Raw genomic sequence first — 20,196 nt, 5'->3', positions numbered from 1 at the left:
TAGTGCTTCATTCTGTAAGTTTATTTTCTTCAAATGAAGTAAATGGAGCATATAGAATTACCCATAATAATAATAATCATCATCACCAGAAAAATGACTCCATCCTAAATTAACACCCTGACACAAATACTGTATCACTCTTCACTGGGCTAGTAAACTTTTAATTATTACTAAACAAATTCACTTTTTTAAAATACGGAAAGTGTGCACTGCCTATGTGAATAAAGCATATTTAACACACATAGCAGACACATCTTAAAATCAAATTTATGTTTTTAAATGAAATTTTACTGTATTTTTTCTCCCACTCCTTCCAAAACAGTTGGAGAGAATCTGAGTAGCCATCTCTAGAGTACTCTATGAAAACAAGTGCCTAAAGCTAAACTGATCCATCAAGATCAAACAAAAACAGACTGTTTCTGAGCTACTGCCTTCTATCCAAGCTCAAAAATATGAGGAGTGGAGGAGGGGAAAGACGCTTTGAACAAAGCTAAACCCTTGGTAAAGGGACTGCAAGCAGCCAACTACACAACAAGGTAGTTCATTTGGTATTTACAACAAAATAACATAAAACTAATTTTTTTTAATGTTCACAGAAAATTCTATCTCCAATATGAACAGGCTTTGCTTTTGTTGTGAACAGTTACAGGGTATCTGAACAGTGTCAACTTTGATTTACTCTGATTCACTAGTACTTCTCTTGACATTTAGTCATGACAAGTATAAGGTGCTGGATTTTTTTCTAGTCTTTATGCTTTTAAGTTGCTTTTTCACATTACTTTCTGAAGGAGATGTCAGAATATTTTGTGTAATTTAAATGGGTAAAATCCTCTTTATTTCTCTCTTATGTTTTTGGTAAATTAGATTCTATTTAAAACTGAAATAACACAACCCAAAATATGTGATAATTGGATTTTAAACAGCCTTGCTCTCTTCGATCATCTCCTATCATAAAGATATAGGCAGATCTGAAAAGTAAAAGTGAGGTCATTGTATTTTTTTATTTGATAGAAAAAGTTCACTCAAGCAAACTCAGCACAACAGGGAACACAAGTTCTATATTATATACCAGTAAGATGCAGCCTTACAGGTGATTCTTAATGACTTCTCTTGGGTGACTCTTCCAGATTTCTCAAAATTAGTGTTTTCAGTTAACAAGTTGTTTCAAGAATTTGGCTCAAGGGCAAATAATGAAACAAAAAAAGAGACTTTTGTAAGTAAAAAGATGGGCACAAAATTAAAAGAAACTTGGGACAAGATAAAAAAGTAAAGTGATGCTTAATTTTAGGCTGGGGATTGGTAATTATTTTTTTCAATTTCATTTTAATAAATATTGCTATTTAAATGAAATTATATCCCAACTGAGCTTGTATTTAAATGAAACTTGATAATAAATCCTTTCTTTAAAACACTACAATCTGCCTTGTTATAAGGCTGTGCGCTTGGGAAGCAGGAGGGCAAGTATGGAAGAGGAGACATTCCTCAGACAAAAATTAAATTAAGCTTCTAGCAGTAATTACTAATAATAAGGAAAAATCAAATAATTATAAAGCATTTAAGTAATACAGGGAGCTACCTACATCATCATCTTCAGGCTATTTTAGTCAAATCAACCACAAGCATGTCATCAAAGACCAAAATTAGGAGTTCCAGAAGTCAATCGAAAAAGGTAAATGCTTCCTTGACAATTGTATACTGTTAGCATTAATATAGAAAGCATTCTATTACAAGATGTGTCACAGTCTGTCTTAAGATTTTCTTTTGCCAGTCTGTATTTCCAACTAGTGAATTTCATGACATACTCAATTCCTAGAGAGTATGGCAGTATCATTAAAAGGGCTAGTATGGGTAGACTGTTAAAATAACAGAAAATCAAATGTGGCTAGAAATACTGAAAGGAAAGAACTGTGAAGAGGTGAACTTACGCTACAAGTTAAATGTTACTGGTACATTCATTCTTTTTTACTACATGCGTACCATACACGTAGTTTGTATACTATACAAAATAAGCTTACAGCAGAAACTTATCATTTAGACAAGCTGTACTGGAATAGTTGTCTCCAACAATGTAGATATTTTCAAAATGTAAACGCGTATTGGAAACTGATACTCTTATTGAAAAGTGCGCTTGACTGTTTTGTGAAATTGTGAAGTATGTATTCTTTGAATTGCTAGTCAGCTATATACCAGCTGCACAAATGTACGGCAGACTGAAACAAGGTGCCCTTTACAGACAATTTTAAAGTCACAATGTCTTTTGCATTTCTTCCTTTGTTTTAAGTAGTTGAATGAATGTGCCTCTGGGGTGTAGAGAAATGGTATTGTGATTTGTTTAACTTTTTTCAAAGCTTGGTTTCTTAGGGTAATTAAATAATTTGAGATCATTGTATAGAATCATAGAATCATTTAGGTTGGAAAAGACCCTTAAGATCATCAAGTCCAACCATTAACCTAACACTACCAAGTCCATCACTAAACCATGTCCCTATCAGTTCTTTCTCTCTACACCCTTTAAACTGCATTAGATGCTATTGATCATTTTCTACCAAATCTAACAAGATAGATGTTTTAGTGATAAGTCTCAATAACTTTCAAGAAGGAAAAACAAACAAAAACCCAAACCCCAACACTCAGATAGAAGATTGAGCCCAAACTAATGTTCCAATTAAGCAAAAGCAAGTTTTTTGCATCTCTCCATTCCCACAGACAGCAGCCAATCAGCACACTGTAACTCCAAACCCACAAAAGCACATGTTTATATCAGCTTATATGGACAAGAAGTAGGAAACCCAAAGGAGCTGAAGACACCCCCTCCATTTCAACCATTTAACATAAACACTAACTAATGGGGTTAGTTAATCACTAGTCTCATTCTAGACCAACTGATGAAGAACTTCAAAATCTTAACACTGTTCAGAAGTCAGGTCTGAACATGCTCCAGTGAACTTCCTGCATGCCGTAGGCTGAATTTCATAGAGTGCAAGAAATATACTCCAGGAACAGAAAAACTGAAAAGCCATTGTAATGAATGTATCTCTGGGATGCTTTTGCGATCATCAAAAATACTTTAAAATGCTGCGGAATTATATCCTAAGTTTTGATTGATATATGTTCAATGTGGTTATACAGAATAAAGGTTTGAAGCTGCCATTAAAAAAATCAAATGTGCAATGCAACCATAGGGTGTTGAAACTGTTTATCAATATTGAAAAAATAAATTTGAATATTTCTTACCTCAAACATCCACTCTTCTTCTTTATCTCCATCCAGAAGCATTTTTGTCTCCTTATATACCTTCCCTATTTCCAGTTGCAATGGGGACACATGAAATTCAATTCTTTGCAAGTTAAAGCCAATTCCAACTCCAACAGCCTTTAAGAAGCTTTCCTTTAAGGCCTAAAACACAGAATAAATGTATTTTATTCATACCAACCGTTTTCAAACTGCTCTATAAACATTACTTCTGAGCAGATAAATTTAAGACTTGTACTACTGTAAATGTGAGAGTAGACTGATGCAATTATCAAGAGAAAAAGTTATCAGCATTGTTAATACCTAGCCTAACTTGTTGCATTATTATGAACTATCACTATAATGAATTATCAAGTGGCACATACAGATATGAACCCTTTACCTTGTTCTGGGTATGTGTTTAAAACTAGTCATAAATCCTTCTAGAAATGTCAGCTGTACTATGGTTCTCAAAGCTACTCTGACATTTAAAAAAATCACTAAAATAGAAAACCCATTAAAATATTATCTCCACATGAACACGTAACTATAAAAAGTATACAGTCTTACCATAATGAAAATAATAACAAAATATATCAAAAGAGAATGTGCAGGTTATAGCATTGCAGTCTTTAAATAGGAAAAAAAAGTACTACCCAGTGCCGATGAAACATATCCAGCTGCATCCATTCATTACTCATAGACTTGATTACACCCCACTCTGTTTCAGTAAACTGTCGCTTCATGATGCGAAAGAAATTTGGAATTGAGCTACTACCTATAAATTAGAGAGAGATATTTACAGAAATTTTAATAGAGTAGTAATAATAAGCAAATGAATTACCTCATGTTATTGCTCTAGAAAAAACTCACTCATGAGAAAAAAAAAAATTATGAACAAACTCTGCTCTACAATCTTAATTTATATAGCCTCAAAGCAGTGATGCTGATGACAGTTTGGGACACAGTATGAAAAAAACCCATTCCTATAGCAGAATTACTGCATTAAAAATGTGAAATGAAAGTCAAACATATTACGTATTTTCAGCATTCTCCAAAAAGGAAAGTATTTAACCAGTGCTGATATTACATAAAAAAAATTTATATTCAGCTACAAAAGTAGCATATACAGTCTTTGACATTTGACAGCTTGATCTAGTAACATTTTATAAAACAGCATGCTGTTTGTCAGAATTTATCAAGCTATTCTGCCTCCTGCCCTTGGATGCTGGGATACAAAAGAAACTTTTTTAAGCATGTCTTTTGTATTTTTTTCTGCAAGAAAAATGGGGGTAGGGAGATGCTCATAATCACAGTAAGAAAGATATCAAGGAAAAAAACCCATGAAACCTTAAAATCCTCAGATTAAATTTAAGCATCCTCTGAAAATAAGCACAGCTGTGTTGCGCTGCAGCAGCTCTTCAGGGGCTACACCACTTTTCTCCACTAGTCTGAATTTACTTTGCGGAAGACACTACAGACTGTGTAGTTATATTGACCAATGGCATTTCTATAATACACTGGAAGCTATGGCCCTCCTTACACACTTGGCTAATCACCCACAGCCTATATCATTAATTAGCATACCATGCAACCTGTCCAATAAGGCTTACAGCTGGCTAAACAGACAATGGCAGAAAGGAATCTATTTTTTTTAGTAGGGATAATAAAAATCTGGATAGAGACAATTCCACATACTGAGACAAAACTTCTTCATAGGTTATGCAATGTTCATATTAAAAAGAAATATTAGTCATATTTAATCCAAAACATAGTCTCTCCTCCCAATACCAGACTACTTTTAAGAACCCATCACTAAATAAGATGCAGATTCTAACCCTAGCTCTGCCACTGATTCTGTGAGTGACTATGGGCAAGGAACTTCTCTTCTCTACACTAATGATCCCCATCTTAAAACAGGGATAAAGGTATTAACCCTTCTCTATAAAGTGGTTGTCTTCTACAGATATCTAAGCACTACATAAAAACAGGTATTGGCAGCAGTAATAACTGATCTGAATGAACTGATGTCACACTAAAGCACACATTCAGGTTTTCTGACAATTTCCAGATCATATTGCAAAGTGTAACCTGACATACTGTACACATCACACAAGACATGGCAGTGACATTTCACAGATGCTCTCAATTTCTTTTATGGACTAAAGTGAAGAAAACATCTTAAGACAGAAATTTTGTTGACAGTTGCAATAGTCAGCTAATGGAATGATCCCAAACAATCTAAGGACAGAACTAACTTTCCTCTTTGGGGAAAATGATGATACTGAAAAAGAAAAGGAACCACAATGTCAAGTATGTTTTGATGGATTACCAAGGCAAATGAAATATCCGTCTACTTAGACAATCCAACTTCCCTGAAACAATGAAAAATAACAAAGAAATTTGTTCAGCTTGGAGAAAGCTTATTGTCTTTCATCTCCCTGAATTTATGTGGCCCATTTTATGATCAAATAACTGTGTTAACACCTGCTCCAAACAACCCACTTACGTTTTTTTTCCTTTCTCTTCTTCTCTCAAGTATTTAAGACACCAGTGGTGAGGCATCAGCCTCTTCAGGTGATTCAAACTACAAAACATTCAAGGCTGTCCTGGTGTACCCTTCCTCCTCCATTACTTTCAGAGAGTTCTCTTGCTTTCAATAACCAACGGCTATTCACACTACCAGAGACGACTACCCACGACTATCCACACTACGCTACCTTCAGCACCTAGAGGCGTATAATGCCTCCTGCATCGTCAGTCCTTCTGCCATTCAAACCTTACTACGCATGGTGAATACGCTCTGAATACTTAAACTATAAACTATTTAGTACACCAAGTGTATATTCAAACTCATATGCTACTGCCTTTTCACTCCTTACTTACCCGTTTTTGGCCTAGGTTTCTTCAACTGTTCAGCTACCCTTCTTGATGCTTATGCTCAAATTTACACAGTACTTTCCCCTCCATTCCAGCCGTCTGTCACGTTCCTCCTTTGAAAAGCTCAGGCACCGCTTCCTCCTGAACTGCCCTCCCCTCCCATTTCCTTCTTAATACAGTGCAGTTGCTTCGCTCTGAGGAATGGATCAGATTAGAGGAGCCAGGACTATTATTCTCCACAAATTACGAGCAGTACCACAGCCTGCCTACTCCATTTCTCCGTATTTGCTTCAGTATCAGAGACAGATTCACAGAATCACGGAAAAATTTAGGTTGGAAGGGACCTCTGGAGACCATCTGGTCCAATCTTCTGTTGAAAACAGAGCCTTATATTAGGTTACTCATGGTCTTGTCAAGCAGAGTCTTTCATCCCTTCTCTGGGCAACTTATTCCAGTGTTTTACTGTTCTTATGGTAAAGAATCGTTTTCTTTTATCCAGACAGAATTTCCCCTGAAGCAATCTGAGCCTGTGGCCTTTTGCCCCGTCCCTGTGCACCCTCATGAAGACAGCTACCTATATCTTCTCTACAGCTACCTTTAAGATAGACTGTGATTCGATTCCCCTCCTCAAATCCCCTCTTCAGATTCAACAAACCCAGCTACATCAATATTTCTACATAGGTCAAGTTCCCCAACCCTCTGATCACCTTGGTGGCCCTTCACACTAAACCCTCCTCAATGTTCCCATGTCTCTCATGAACTGGGGGATGAGGAGAGGACAAAACCAGAAGCAGTAGAAACTTTTTGGTTTCACTTAGAGCAAAAAAGCCTCAAACATACTCTTCCTTTGAAAGAATGGGAACAAATCCCATATAGCAATTATTCAGTTGGTTTTAAATTTGCATTTCTAAATTACCTCCCATTTGCAAGCTGTTTCAGAAATAAACTCACCTATCAACAATTATACAAACACTTGAACTTATTTCTGTGACCATTTCAATTCATTAATAATCCAAGTTCTAGTTTACAAAATAATTATATTTCATTAAAAATACACCAGAGAGATTTCATGCCAAATTATTCCAGTATGCATACTCTAGAGCTAACAGCTATTTTGGATACAATTTTGGATTATACACTGTATAGCCTACAGATGACCATTTGAGGCACAGGGCACGACAGGGTACCAGTTAATCACCTTTCAGTTGGGTTCTTCACTGAACAACTGAGCTTCCCATTCTGATGATAACTTTCTAAGACCTTAAGTATTTTTCCCCGTGTTTACTGCCTATATTTTTCTCTCCGAGAAGTTTGCCAAAAATGTTTAGCACTTTTCCTAATCTCAAAGCCTCCTCTGTAGAATTTAAGCAAAGAAAGAAAAAACGTGCCCCAATATTTTAATGATCTTCATGAAACCACAATATTTTCTACAAGGAAAAGACAAAGACCACGTAACAATACAAAAGAAACTGGAATGCAAGTCGGAAGTCTGATAGGAAATAAAGGCAAGACAAAGAAGTATTATAAGGGTAATCAACCCAACATATTAAATTATTCTTAAAAGTACTTTTAAAAATTTCAGAGGATCTTCCCTGACACTTGCAAAGTATTCACCACAAAAATGACGTAACATGATAAACATTCTCATGAACAGATTCAGGTTTTGGCTTTACCTCCAGACTTTTGTTAACTAACTAAAAATGTAAACTTAGTATCTGCACTTCACTGTGCAGCGGTTTCTTCTTCTCTACAAGATGATACCAATTTTCTAAGAGAAATTTCACTGCAGTGTACATGTATGTATTTATGCAGGTGGAATTCTGGTACATAAATGCTCCAAAATCTTTAATGCATGCAAACTTTAGTATTTTTCTAGGAGCAAATTCTAAGAAAATTCTCTAAAAAAGATCTATGAACTAGAGAAGCATGATAAAAATGAACTGGCAGTAAAAACTTGAAAAACAGATTCTCTGAAGGAACAAATACTTTTATTGTAATGCACACATATAATACAAATACTTCCAGGAATACTTTCTGTCTTTACGTTTTCAACGAACAATGATAAGGCCAGACACTCATTGAACTACTGTTTCTTATTTAACTCACAGCTGTAAAGAAAAAGGATTCATTTAAGACATGCCTATTTAGATTATAGAAAACTGCACTTCTGATCTCTCTGTGCTTCTAAACATCCATACACTAACAAGTTCCAGAGCAGACGCCACACAGATGGGTTCACACAGTACTGAGCCCTTGCTAATACAATCCAGCACTCCTTTCCCAGTGTTCAGGGTTATTCAAAAAAGCACTTAAACTCTGAGCTGAAAAATTACCTGGGGATACAACTATGTGGAAAAATCTAATTGAAATGCTCAAAACTGCATTTCAAATATTCTTTCTTGTAAGTCATATTTACAGCTTCTGAAGAATCAGAATTTAGATTCTGATTCCAATAAATCCAATATACTTACAGTAATCTTGTCCATCTCAGTGGCAAAGTGAGATTCCTGTAACACACAATGTGTGCACTTCAGAAAAAATATTTATGTATGTAAATTACTTATTTAAATTGGTGAGCATCAGGAAATTGAACACTATTTATCTGATTGGTCAAGCATCTAACTAGGTGGGGGTTCATCACTGAAATGGAATAAATTCAATTTTGTGATTTTCGGAATACATGAGAGAGATAAGACATGTTTTCGTACGAGATTTGAAAAATAAGTGGAGTTGGAAGCAGAGAAAAACAGGAAGCTTGTTCCACAGATGGCTTATGATTAACGGGAAAAGATATATATCTCCATCAACTATTAAAACTCTTTGCAAGAACAGCCACTCACCTTTTGCTGGTTTTCTCTAAGAGAAGAAAAATTGTGATAGGAGCAGATCTATGAAAATACAGGATAAAAGGTTTCAAAAAGAAGAAATGAGAAAAATGCTGATTTAGATTCTATAGGGAATCGAAAGAGTGCATTTCAGCAGACAGAAAAACTGAGCCAATGGCACAAAAGTTATTAACATGACAAGGGGGTGGGGAGTAGGGATGAGATTTTTGAATTAAACATGAAACCAAACCTGCCTGGGTCAAGAGGTTTAATGAAAATAAGCTCCACTGTGACTGGGAGTTTTCTTACTTTGAAATTGAACCTATCGATTACTGTAAGTATTCTGTCAAAAATCTAACAATATCTTTTTTTCACAATTACTTTCTATTAATACCTTAAAAATAAGATTTTTATTTAGTATAGAAGCCTAATCATAAAAATGTTATTAATAAAGAGGCTTTTTCTTTTCAGAAATGCATATATCTGTTCAGTCATCAACCAACTTCACCATAAAACTTATGAAATTCTAAATTAACAGCTAAAATTTTGAATGTGGTAATTCCCGGCAATGTAAACTTTAAAACTATTTCCAATGCTTTGTATAGATACTTCTTACTTGCCTACGACACTCTAATTTCCTAACTTACAGTTAATATACTGTTCAAAATTTATATAGCTTCTTTTCAAAAGAAACTGGGAAACAAACTTTAATTCTTTTTAATACTGAGTAGAATTAGATTTCCCCTTCTCTCTCGTTTGAAAATACATTTTCATTTGTGTATGTTTTTATAGTTCACTCCTCTTCTCACCTTTACACAAACTGTTGCACATTCTTTCTTTTTGCATTTGTTTATAATAGCTAAAATTCTGAAAGCATTTTTCTAGTCTACTGTAAACTCCACACTGAAAAATTTTTGTTACAGAGCATAACTCTCAATATTTGAAGAAGTTTTCGGTTTTACATTGGATCATCTCGCTGAAAAGCAAGAGAGTCAACTAGAAAACTCTAATAAATTTAACCAAAACATACTATATAGCTTCTTTTCATAATATTGAATTAACTGACAATTTGTCCCAGTATCTGATTGCCCAACAAATACAAACCTCTATGTTCATTTGCATTAGAACAAAATTGACTAGAATGTTTAGTTATTCAATGTCCTAGCTTTAGAAGTCCTTTTTCCCTAGAATACGTAGAGTTCTGCCTCCTTCCCATAACACTCATTAACTTGCTTCTTAGGGAACAGTAGCTAACAGAGGAAAGGCATCCAGCAAATCCCTGATTTGCTCCAGTTGGTTCCTCCAGTTGGTGTCTAAATTAGTTTGATATTCATGAGAGAAGCTAGAGGTTTTATCCTTGAGACCAAAATATATTTTCATTGTTTTAAATTTAATCTACAGGCAATTAAGCCTCGCACCCCTATCATGTCATAATGCAGATTTGAAACCAGAGTAGTTCACAGAACAAATTAAATGTAAAATTAACACAGCTGTGAAGGCAATCAATTTCTTACCTATACACAGCTATTATTCCCAGCTATAAACTTTAAAGCACATTAGATCCTTAATAATATAATCTGAGTAATCCCAAAATTGTCTTCCATGCATTTAAAAAACAAAATCTAAACCAAAAGTTAAATTTCTTCATTAAATTAAAAATACACAATACCCTGGAAATTTCAGTAAGAGTGAGGAGAAGAAATAGTGAGTGATACTGGAAACGAGTACAATACTAAACCTGGAAAGTAAACATGCTATATACAGATAAGTGTGCACACACGTGTGTGCATATGTGTGTGCATTTTGGATTTTTTTGCACAAACTATTTACATTGAAATATATAATGCCATCTTTTCCACTGCAACGACAACTGGGTGTTTTATTAATTTTTTGGAAAGACTAGGCCAAAAATCTGCTTTGCATTTTCCCTGTAAACCAGCAAAAACTCAGACCAGATATAAAAGATTGATTTTAAAAAGATGTAGGAACGAAGAATAAGAAAACATGCTATATTCCCTAGTCCTATTTGAGAAAATGCGTTAGAAATAATACATAAATACAGGGTAATTTTTCCTCATTTTTCTACCTGATAAAAAAACCAAACAAGCTGCACTTGTAGGAAGATAAGAAACAATCAGAATTAAGATCCATGTAAATTATGATGCTATTAATAGTGAAGATTACTATCCATAGGGCTAATACAGAAATCTTCATACTGGTATTTTGTTTACACTATTACAAACATCAGGTCAACCATAAGTCAGCTTCGGTAATACAATGTGCACTTAATAAAAGGTAGCAACTGTCCTGTTGTACCTGAAGTTATTAAAACCATGACATGCCTTCTCAAAAATACTGAGAAAAGTACATGACTGACCTTTCCCACTTCAGTTTTTACCAGTTTTACAGTCTTCAAATTATTTTGGTCAGATACAAACTACCTACCTTACATTGTGGTCTATATCCAAAACTATGGAAATTGAAAGCTAAAAGCTACTATTGCCAGCTCATTGATCAACTAATCCCCTGAAAAAAACCAAACCAAACAAACAAAATACCAAAACCCCAGAATGCTAACAGACTCTTAACTGCTTTGAACTGCATGAAAGGAACAGGTCAGCGATCAAGAACTAGTATCTAATCAATACATATCAATTTACTTTTAGATGGCAACCGGGCCTACTGACAATGTTCGTACTACCTAGCAAAATGAGCAACTGAAGTACGAACAGATCAATCTACTTAATAATGTGAAACACAGGCTAGCTATACATCCTGGAAACTAACAAACTATATAGGATGAATAAGTTTTGAGTCCTGGACTCTTGGGCTGACAATTCTTCTGGTTAGGACACAAGCCATACCTGATCACATATTACTATCTCTAAAGGAAACCAAAGCAAACTGATACAGAGAAAAGATTTCTTCTGCAACAGATGCCCAAGTCCTAATTGTTTATTAATACCAACTAACCTTTGTACAGATGTTTAGAAACTGACAACACAGGACAAATAATTAGCTAGATAAATGACTAACTTAGAAGAACCAGATAGAAAATTAACAAAGCCTGGTTTTTAAATCTATTATCTCACACAGCTTTAGCGTGAATTGGAAATTGGATTTGCATTCTGTGACCCCTTCACTTCCTGCCATTATCCTGCAATTGTCCCAGTGATATATATGTTAAACATCCATTCTCATTATGTAACTACTGATGTTTTACCTCGATGCACCTAAGAGAAGCAGCATTAACTTTAAAATGTCAGAAAATTTGAGATTGCCTCCTTTGAATTACTCAACATTTCCTAGATTGTAAAAATGGAAAAGTCATAAAAAGACTGACATAATTTGATAATGTTTGATATTTTCTCTGCAGTTAGGATCGTTAAGTCTTTGCAATATTAGAGAAATTGCTAGTGTTTCAGTCGCATTACTGTGATTGGGTCTAACAGCAGTGATGAATATTTAAGCAAGCTGCCCTGATAGTTAGTGTTAAACAAAAGAAAGTAAAGACTCAAAATAGATTAGATAGCTCTACTTCCAAAACTGCACTAGAGAAACAGCAATTTTGATACAGGTATGGCTTGGATAAAAAAAACGTGAAGAAAAGTCACAAGCTATTAACTGGATACATCACATCTGATCAATTTAATACGTAGTGTATTGTCTGCAACAGACATATGCTTTTTGTCATTCATTCTGAAAATACAAAAAATGCCAGGTCCTCTCAAATTCTGTTTGGACTTCAACATACTTTTACATGTTCTTTCTATGCCAAACATTGAACTTGCCAAGTAATATACACTTGCCATTGAAGAACTTACGGACATAATCACTCCCGGGTGCAAGTGCATGGTTTTAGCTTGCTTCTGAGTAGAGAAAATGAAAATATTTAAAATACATAGGGTCTTAATCACTAAGATGACTCAGGAACCCAAATTCTTTTAATGAAATGTACTTACTTATAACTAAACAGTAATAGTAAAAAAGATAATGAGCAGTAATAAAGTAAGAAACCGTTTCTTAACTTGTCTATGTCAAGAGTTATACCTTTTACTTGCTTAAGCTCTTTCCAAGAGATTGTATGGCCACAGCTCTCAGAGCTCTAGGTAGCCACAGTATTGCAGCAAAAAGGCAAATTACCCCATGAAAATGGCATTTTAATCAGTTTTCCATAATAGAACATATCAAACAGTTAAAGCAATCATTCCATTTTGTCACAACAGGAGGAACTCTACTTCCTTTCAACACTAATGAGGTTACGATGCATCAGACTAAAAATAAACACAAAACCCCAAAATCCAAATAAACATAAAAATAGACTTTATTTTATAAAGCCATTACAGTTGCGAGTTGTGAGGACACAACTACAGATGTAAAAAAAAAAAGTCAAAAAAAGTCAAACATGCTCACATCTCTCTAAGGGTAACAGACATTTGGGAACATACCATGTTTTAATGGAGCTAGATCTTCTTCTGTTACTCTTTGAAAAGACAATAAAAACCTCAAGATGTCGCTAGTGCAATGGCACCCACATGCAAGATATGTGCCTGACCATCTATATAGCCTTACAGTACAGTAGTACTACCAAGCCACCAGATCTCTCAAACATTTTATTACATTTTATGAAATAATGTACTACAAGGCCTTTCTACACACACATAGAAAGATTACATTGACTGAAAGCTTTGACAATTAATCCTTTGCTTAAAAGTAAATATTCTAAAGAAAATCTACCACTTAATACCATCTACTATTCCCAAAAAACAGACAAGCAAAAACCCACTGCTATGAGGATGACAACCCAATGTCAAAACTGGATCATGTCATACCTCCTGCAAAGAGAAATGAGATTAACTCTCACACTCTACAATATACAACATGTGTGTGTGTACATATATATCTACACACACATTCATATATATGCTTTTTTATATACATACATACGTATGTACATACATACAAACATATATACACATATATACAGGTATGCATGTATATATATGCCTGTATGTATATATGGTACTGCTGTGAGATGCATAGACAGAAATTCCAGCACAAGGGGGATGATACCCAGTTCCATCTTTGCACTGAATCAGATATACTGCAAAACAACATCACCCACATGGTATTGCTAGTGGTTGCTACTGAACCATAAAAGTGTTGAGATAATAGTAGCAGGAAAGAGTAGGTACTTTAGTGAAGATGTGATTATAGGGATAGTATTCCCATCTCTAAGGAACTGGTACCACCACAGAACCTGGGAGTGCATTGGGTTCATCTTGGTACTTGGTATGTAAATGTTATACTGGACAAAAGAGGGGGAAAAAAGCCGATTCTCAGTACCTAAGTCATCTTCATCTTCCACATGAATTTGACTACGATTCACACTTCCTAACACTTCCTTGATTTGACTAATGCAATTTTTTTTCCCCCTAGGAAGCTCTGTGACCTTAGAAAGCACAAGCTGATTCAGATTGAGCTGGTTTCTCTCAAAGAGTCCGATGACAGATCTCTCTTCTAAATTCGGTGTTTGGTGTGGAAATGGTCCTCAATATTGACACACACACACTCTGGGACTATGTCCTTCCACATCACGATATCCTACTGCAATAATGAACAACAAAGTTCCTTGTGATGGCAGAAGTCAGGACACTGCACAAGAAGCCTGTCCCAGAATATGAATCTCACAGCCAGGTGCAGTAAAAACGTCCCTTATTTTCACACTTAAAACATCCCCCCTTCTGTGTATACACCGTCCTTCCCTCTTTTCCCCATTCAAAATGAAGTCCAAAAAAGCCCACAAGATGACAGAAGAAACATGAGTGTTTTAAATTTGGGAATCGATCTCTCCTATGTAACAGTGAAAGCAACCATGTAAGAACATGCTTTAAAAGAAACCCTTGCAAAGCCATTTGTTTGGCTTGCCAGCAACTGAAAGACTGTTTGGCCCACTTGACAGCTAAAACCCAGCATGTTTTTTTGGTCTTCCCACAGAGAAGAGACAGCAGTCAGCTAGTCATTCAGCATGTTGTCCCCCCACATCCTTCCCCACTATCAACACACAAATCAACTTCTGCATAGCTCCAGTCCAGCCACTGCAGGAGCTGTCTTTTATCCAGCCAACAGGCTATACAAGAAAAGATGCAAGAGGACGATAAATGTACTGCAATGTGGCAAAAGCAGAGCATGGCCCAGATCTCAAAAACTGATGGAACTTCAATGGTCCATTCACCTGTATCAGTTACATCTGCCCTTGTAGATACTATCTCCAAGTGTTTGCTATGTTTTTATTAAATTGTTTTCTGCTAGGAAAAAGAACTACATACTTAATGCAAAACCCAACAATTCTGATGGACAGACAGAAAAACTATACAGGGCAAGTAACAATTTTTTCATGCACTACAAGATTGGGTCTTCCATCAAAATGCAACACAGCACACATCACAGGCATGAATGCCTAGAACTCACAGCACCAACCCAATATAAGGCAAGAAAACAGCTACTCACAGAAGTAGCAAAAATCTCCTGGTCCTAAACTTTCCTGAAAATCTGACATGACAACAGCAACCTGTCATCTTTAGTGAGGAAATATAAAAATATTTGCCTTGTTAAAAGTCAGAATTTCTCTTAGAAAGGAAATGCGTAAGGGAAATCCAGCTGAGGGTATTTTTTTACAGTTACTGAGGGGAGATGTTAAATATTTTAGGTAAGTTTCTACCATTTCATAAGTCAGTCTAAAAATCTGCAGACTTGTCTCTAGAACATTGTCTCCCAACCTTGAAGCTAGTAAGAGCTCCAAACTCTAATTCTTGCACAGACAACAACCAAATAAGCATTTGATAACACAGAATAAAGACAGCTTCTATTTTGCAACTCTTGCAACAAATATATATATCTGTAGAGCTGAAGCTATTGGAAATGGGCGGTGTTAGCAAGAAACCCCTCGAAAAGCAAATTCTTAATACCTACATAACAATAACTTAACCTTGGCCCTCCTGTCACACCTTTCTGCTAGACTTCCTTAATTCGGAAAGCCAAAGCTAACTGTCATTAGTGTGGGCTGAGAAGTAATTTTACTTTTGTTTTAAAAAAAAAAAAAAAAAAAATCAGTTCTCTTTAGTCCCTCATCTTGAATGTGTAACTTAATTTCCCAAAAGATCAATTCAGGAATAAATTGTAATTATTGTAAATTCAGTGTGCAGAAAGATACTTCAGCAAAAAAGAAAAAACAAACCACCCAAAACCAGGCAAGCATTCTTACAGCGTCTCTTTGTTCCACCTCTTATTTTCACTAAGAGCTCCTGGCTTAAGTTTTTTTGCTTTCTTAATTGTTAATTTATCCCTCATTTTAAACATAACTATTCTCCACAAGTTCATTTTTACTGTTCTACATTTTGCTATCAGTTTCTATTTTAATCCAAATAGGTTTATGTTTTCCTATTAAAAACAATCATAAAGGACTGAGATAGGCTTTTTAGAAAGAAACAATTTCCCCTCAAAGAGGGGATTCAATCACAATTATCAAATTTTCCTTTCATAGTTTATCAAGCATTGGTGCTTAATCAATTACCAGAATGTGCAAGTGTTTTCACAAACATGATGTAATTCCAAGTTAAAACAGTGTTAGAAATGTGACTAAATAAAGCACAATAATGAAACTGCTATATAATATGTATTCTTTAAGAGCATGTTTAAGCTTCCCGTTTTCAAACAGAACAGGAACAAAGAAATTCCTCCTTTTTTACTCAGTGTAAAGGCATATGACCACTATGATTTGTTAGTTCAACAAGGATATTAGTTAGCTGTTTTAACATTACACCTAAAAATGATCTGTATTCATATTTATAAATTGACTTCCTTAATCAGTTAGAAGTAACATTTAACCTAAATCCATCATTAATTTCTTCATCCCAAACAGTGCATCAACATATCTATAGCTGTACCATTAGCTAATAATTTGTCAATTATCTCTTGTAGTAAAAGATCAGATGCTGATTGCTGCTATGAGATTTACTGAAATACAACAATTAAAACAAAAACAATTAAAACTTTGCTTAAGGTAAAGTTAAGGCACTGTAAGAAGGACAAAAGCACTCCAAAGAACAATCTGTTTTGGCATTTCTTTCTAGGTCAAGAAATTCTTATGGCAAAAGCTGAAAAGCAGCAATTAAAAAAGCATTACAAGTTCAAAAACTTGAACATGGCTGTAGATAAAAGACATGCCAAATATCCTAACTATGACGTAGGTATGCCTAACTTTTCATTTAGTTTATGACTACCAAAAGAAATGGCACAAAGTTTATAACTGGCTGGAGAGAGAGAGCTTTCCTCCACTAGCTAGACTGAAGTATGATATTCAGCTTCTTCGTGTGGGACTTAGATACTCTGATTCATGTGTGACAGATCTCCGATTTGAAGATTTCTATCATCTTTTCTATCACCTCACCTCAATGATGAAATAATGAGAACAAAAAGAGAAAAATGTGTTAAGTTCTGTTTATATTTCTTGCCTCAGAGAAAAATAGCTTCAAACAATCAGGTATTTGCACATAATAGCCTACTTTCTTAAAAAAGCATTTCAGGAAGTATTTTTAGATCAAATTAAATTTCTGTAAAAGTCACATGCAGAAAATTTACCCTTTTGTGTCTTTTAATAAGCAAACCTAGCATAAAACTGAAAGATTAATGAGAAAAGCTAATTTTACTGCATGCCAAGTATTTAATTCTACAATTACATTGAGATTGGAGATGTCCGGATCAAAGTAACCGTAATGCAATAGGTAAGAAAGATGGCAGGAATGAACTGTTAATTTATTTACCTTTGTAATTCCATCTAAGCTAAAAAATTGCATTACTGAAAAGAAATTCACTTGCACAGCAGGAAAGCTCTTGAACCTAAGATCTAAACTTTTTTCAAATGCTCAAAGCAATCTTTATTAAGCTGTAATTATTTCCTAAGTCTCTGAAAATGTTCTACTTTACAGGGTTTAAGTGACTAGTAAATCAACATCCCACACACCACTTAAACCAAGCTGACACTTGTTGCAAAATTTCTTGTCCATAAGTTAAAAATCAAATACCTTATCACAAGCTGAGTTTTTCCACAGGAGTTAAGAGTATTGTGAGGATCCTTCTCATTTATTTTGTAAAAGGGTTAAAATAATTTCATATGCATTACCTTACTTGCTAAATTATGTCTACAATTACTTCCATTAATAAATTTACAGTACAGTGCATTTTCCCAAATGATTCACGAGTTCATCTTCTCTACAGAGAAGAAAAAACCTCATTGATCTCAGCAATTCTTCAAAAACAAGTAAACTGAAAGCCTGATTTAAATCTACAACAATAAGCTGCCAGATAACCAAAAGGCAACAACACACAATACCTAAAGAGGACATTGTCCTCTTCTACCATCACTACATTATTTAGTTCAATATCTGAATAGAGGAAAAAAAAGGTGATAAAACTGTTGCATACCTGTGGAACTTTTGTAGAACTGTCTCTATCTGCACTGCTAAGAACAGCTTCTTTTGTGGCCTGCCTTCACTTTCGAAGGCTATGTCTTACATAGTTTCCTTTTTCAGATTTTAATAATGCAGCAAAAGTAATATGGAAAGAGGTGGCTTCTTATCGCACATAAGTAAAACAAGAATAGGCAGCACAGAAAGAAGTGACATAAAATGTTTATGTGCACCAGGTCTCCTTGTTGCATGCTAGCACACAATTTAATTGCATATTTCTCAAAACTGTCAGCTGCATGATACTCTCTTGTATATTTGCACTGCATATTTTGTTCACTGGTTGAACAATAAAGGAATATAAGAACGAGAATATTGGCGACCTCAATCAAGATTCTCTTGGATAACACCATAAGATGAAGTACTTCTTATTTAAACAAGCATTTGAAAAAATAAAACTGTCCAACAAAACACTACTGTAATGTACTTTGTACACAGGGAACTCTTTGTCCTTGTAGCTATTCCAGAGAAAGAGATTTATAGTGGATTCACTTTCAGAAATATAATGTACTTAGCAACTGCAGAGCAAGAGCACCACTCAGTGGAACTATCAGGTAAAACAATACTGGTAAAGTCAAAGTTATATATTCATAGCACTGCAGTAAAAACAGTTCCAGGTAATTCTACCAAGACAAAAATCTTTCTCAGAAAAATTTTAGGTGGAAAAACTGCTAACTTTAGTTCATATTACAGAGACTATAATTCAAAATTCTATCCTTAATATTGCTTATTTGCTGGCTCACTTTCCCACATACAATTCCTAAGTTTTCATTACTACCATATTTCTTTAAAAAAAAAAAAAAAAATTCCAAAAAGGAAGATTTATGGCCATAACCAAAACCTCTTGGAACCTGGTATTTTTTTATTCAATTCACAAATATTTATGTAAAGTTACATAATGTGGAAAACAATTGCACGACAAGGCACTGACACATGAGAGCTATTTCTTATGCATAATAACAAGAATTGAAATTCCTTTCTCTCCTTATCAAAAGATAGAAAAGATGTATACAAGCTGTTGACAGCTAAATTACTTCAAGACAGACTATGCTAGCTGCAGAAGTTCAGATATTGGAAAGGAAAGCTGGAAATTTTGTAATAATGCATTTTGTACTCCTCTGCATACACTGTGAACCGTGCCACCATGAATTCAGACTGTAGATACAGTGACTTGCTCTGATAGCCCCCTTTTTTGTTAACATATACCTAGATCTCTAACGAAAGAGGGAGAGGTGGATAAAGTAGCCAGGGATAAAGGTGGATAAAGAACCCATGTTCAGGAATCCTAGCAGGCTGCATCTGTCACCAGCTTGTTTCAGTTTGGTCATCTGGATACACGGTTTTTCAGTATCACTTTACTACAAGAGCACTAATTTAATTCCATCATTTAGCCTTTGGGATCTCCAGCATCTCCAGAATAACCACCATTTTTCTCTCTATGGGTAAAAACACTGAAGCCTGTTTGTATTAGATCTCACAGCGTTACTTAGTCTCAGCAGATCATATTCACAAATTAAATCCAAACAGCTGCTGAGTGCAGCTGCCCAGGGGGATGTGGCAACATTTGCTTTATGGTAAGAGGTGATGACTGCTGCCATCAACAATTCTAGGGCACGTTGGCAGGAGCCTCTCTTGCTACTCAAGAAGTTAAGAACTGATGTTGTATTTAAACCCTGGTTTTACTTAACTAAAAATTGAGTTTGGTTTCACAGCTTTTCCTACATTTCTGCTGAGAT

The 20,196-nt window shown here is 35.0% G+C and overlaps 1 protein-coding gene across 1 annotated transcript in view; it reads right to left on the bottom strand.

The window, feature by feature from the left end:
• Nucleotides 1–3,234: 3,234 nt before the first annotated feature.
• Nucleotides 3,235–20,196, bottom strand: part of AASDHPPT (aminoadipate-semialdehyde dehydrogenase-phosphopantetheinyl transferase) — a gene marked incomplete at both ends in the record, with an annotated part of 19,682 nt that continues 2,720 nt past the window's right edge. Inside the window, 2 exons of the mRNA XM_009587291.1 lie at nt 3,235–3,396; nt 3,888–4,009. Coding sequence (XP_009585586.1) covers nt 3,235–3,396; nt 3,888–4,009 — 284 coding nt within the window. The remainder of the gene's footprint in view (nt 3,397–3,887; nt 4,010–20,196) is intronic.

This window comes from Fulmarus glacialis, unplaced genomic scaffold (assembly GCF_000690835.1).
Source record: "Fulmarus glacialis isolate BGI_N327 unplaced genomic scaffold, ASM69083v1 scaffold45961, whole genome shotgun sequence".
In the NCBI taxonomy this organism is placed as follows: Eukaryota; Metazoa; Chordata; class Aves; order Procellariiformes; family Procellariidae; genus Fulmarus; species Fulmarus glacialis.
This window is presented reverse-complemented; position numbering and strand designations above follow the sequence as displayed.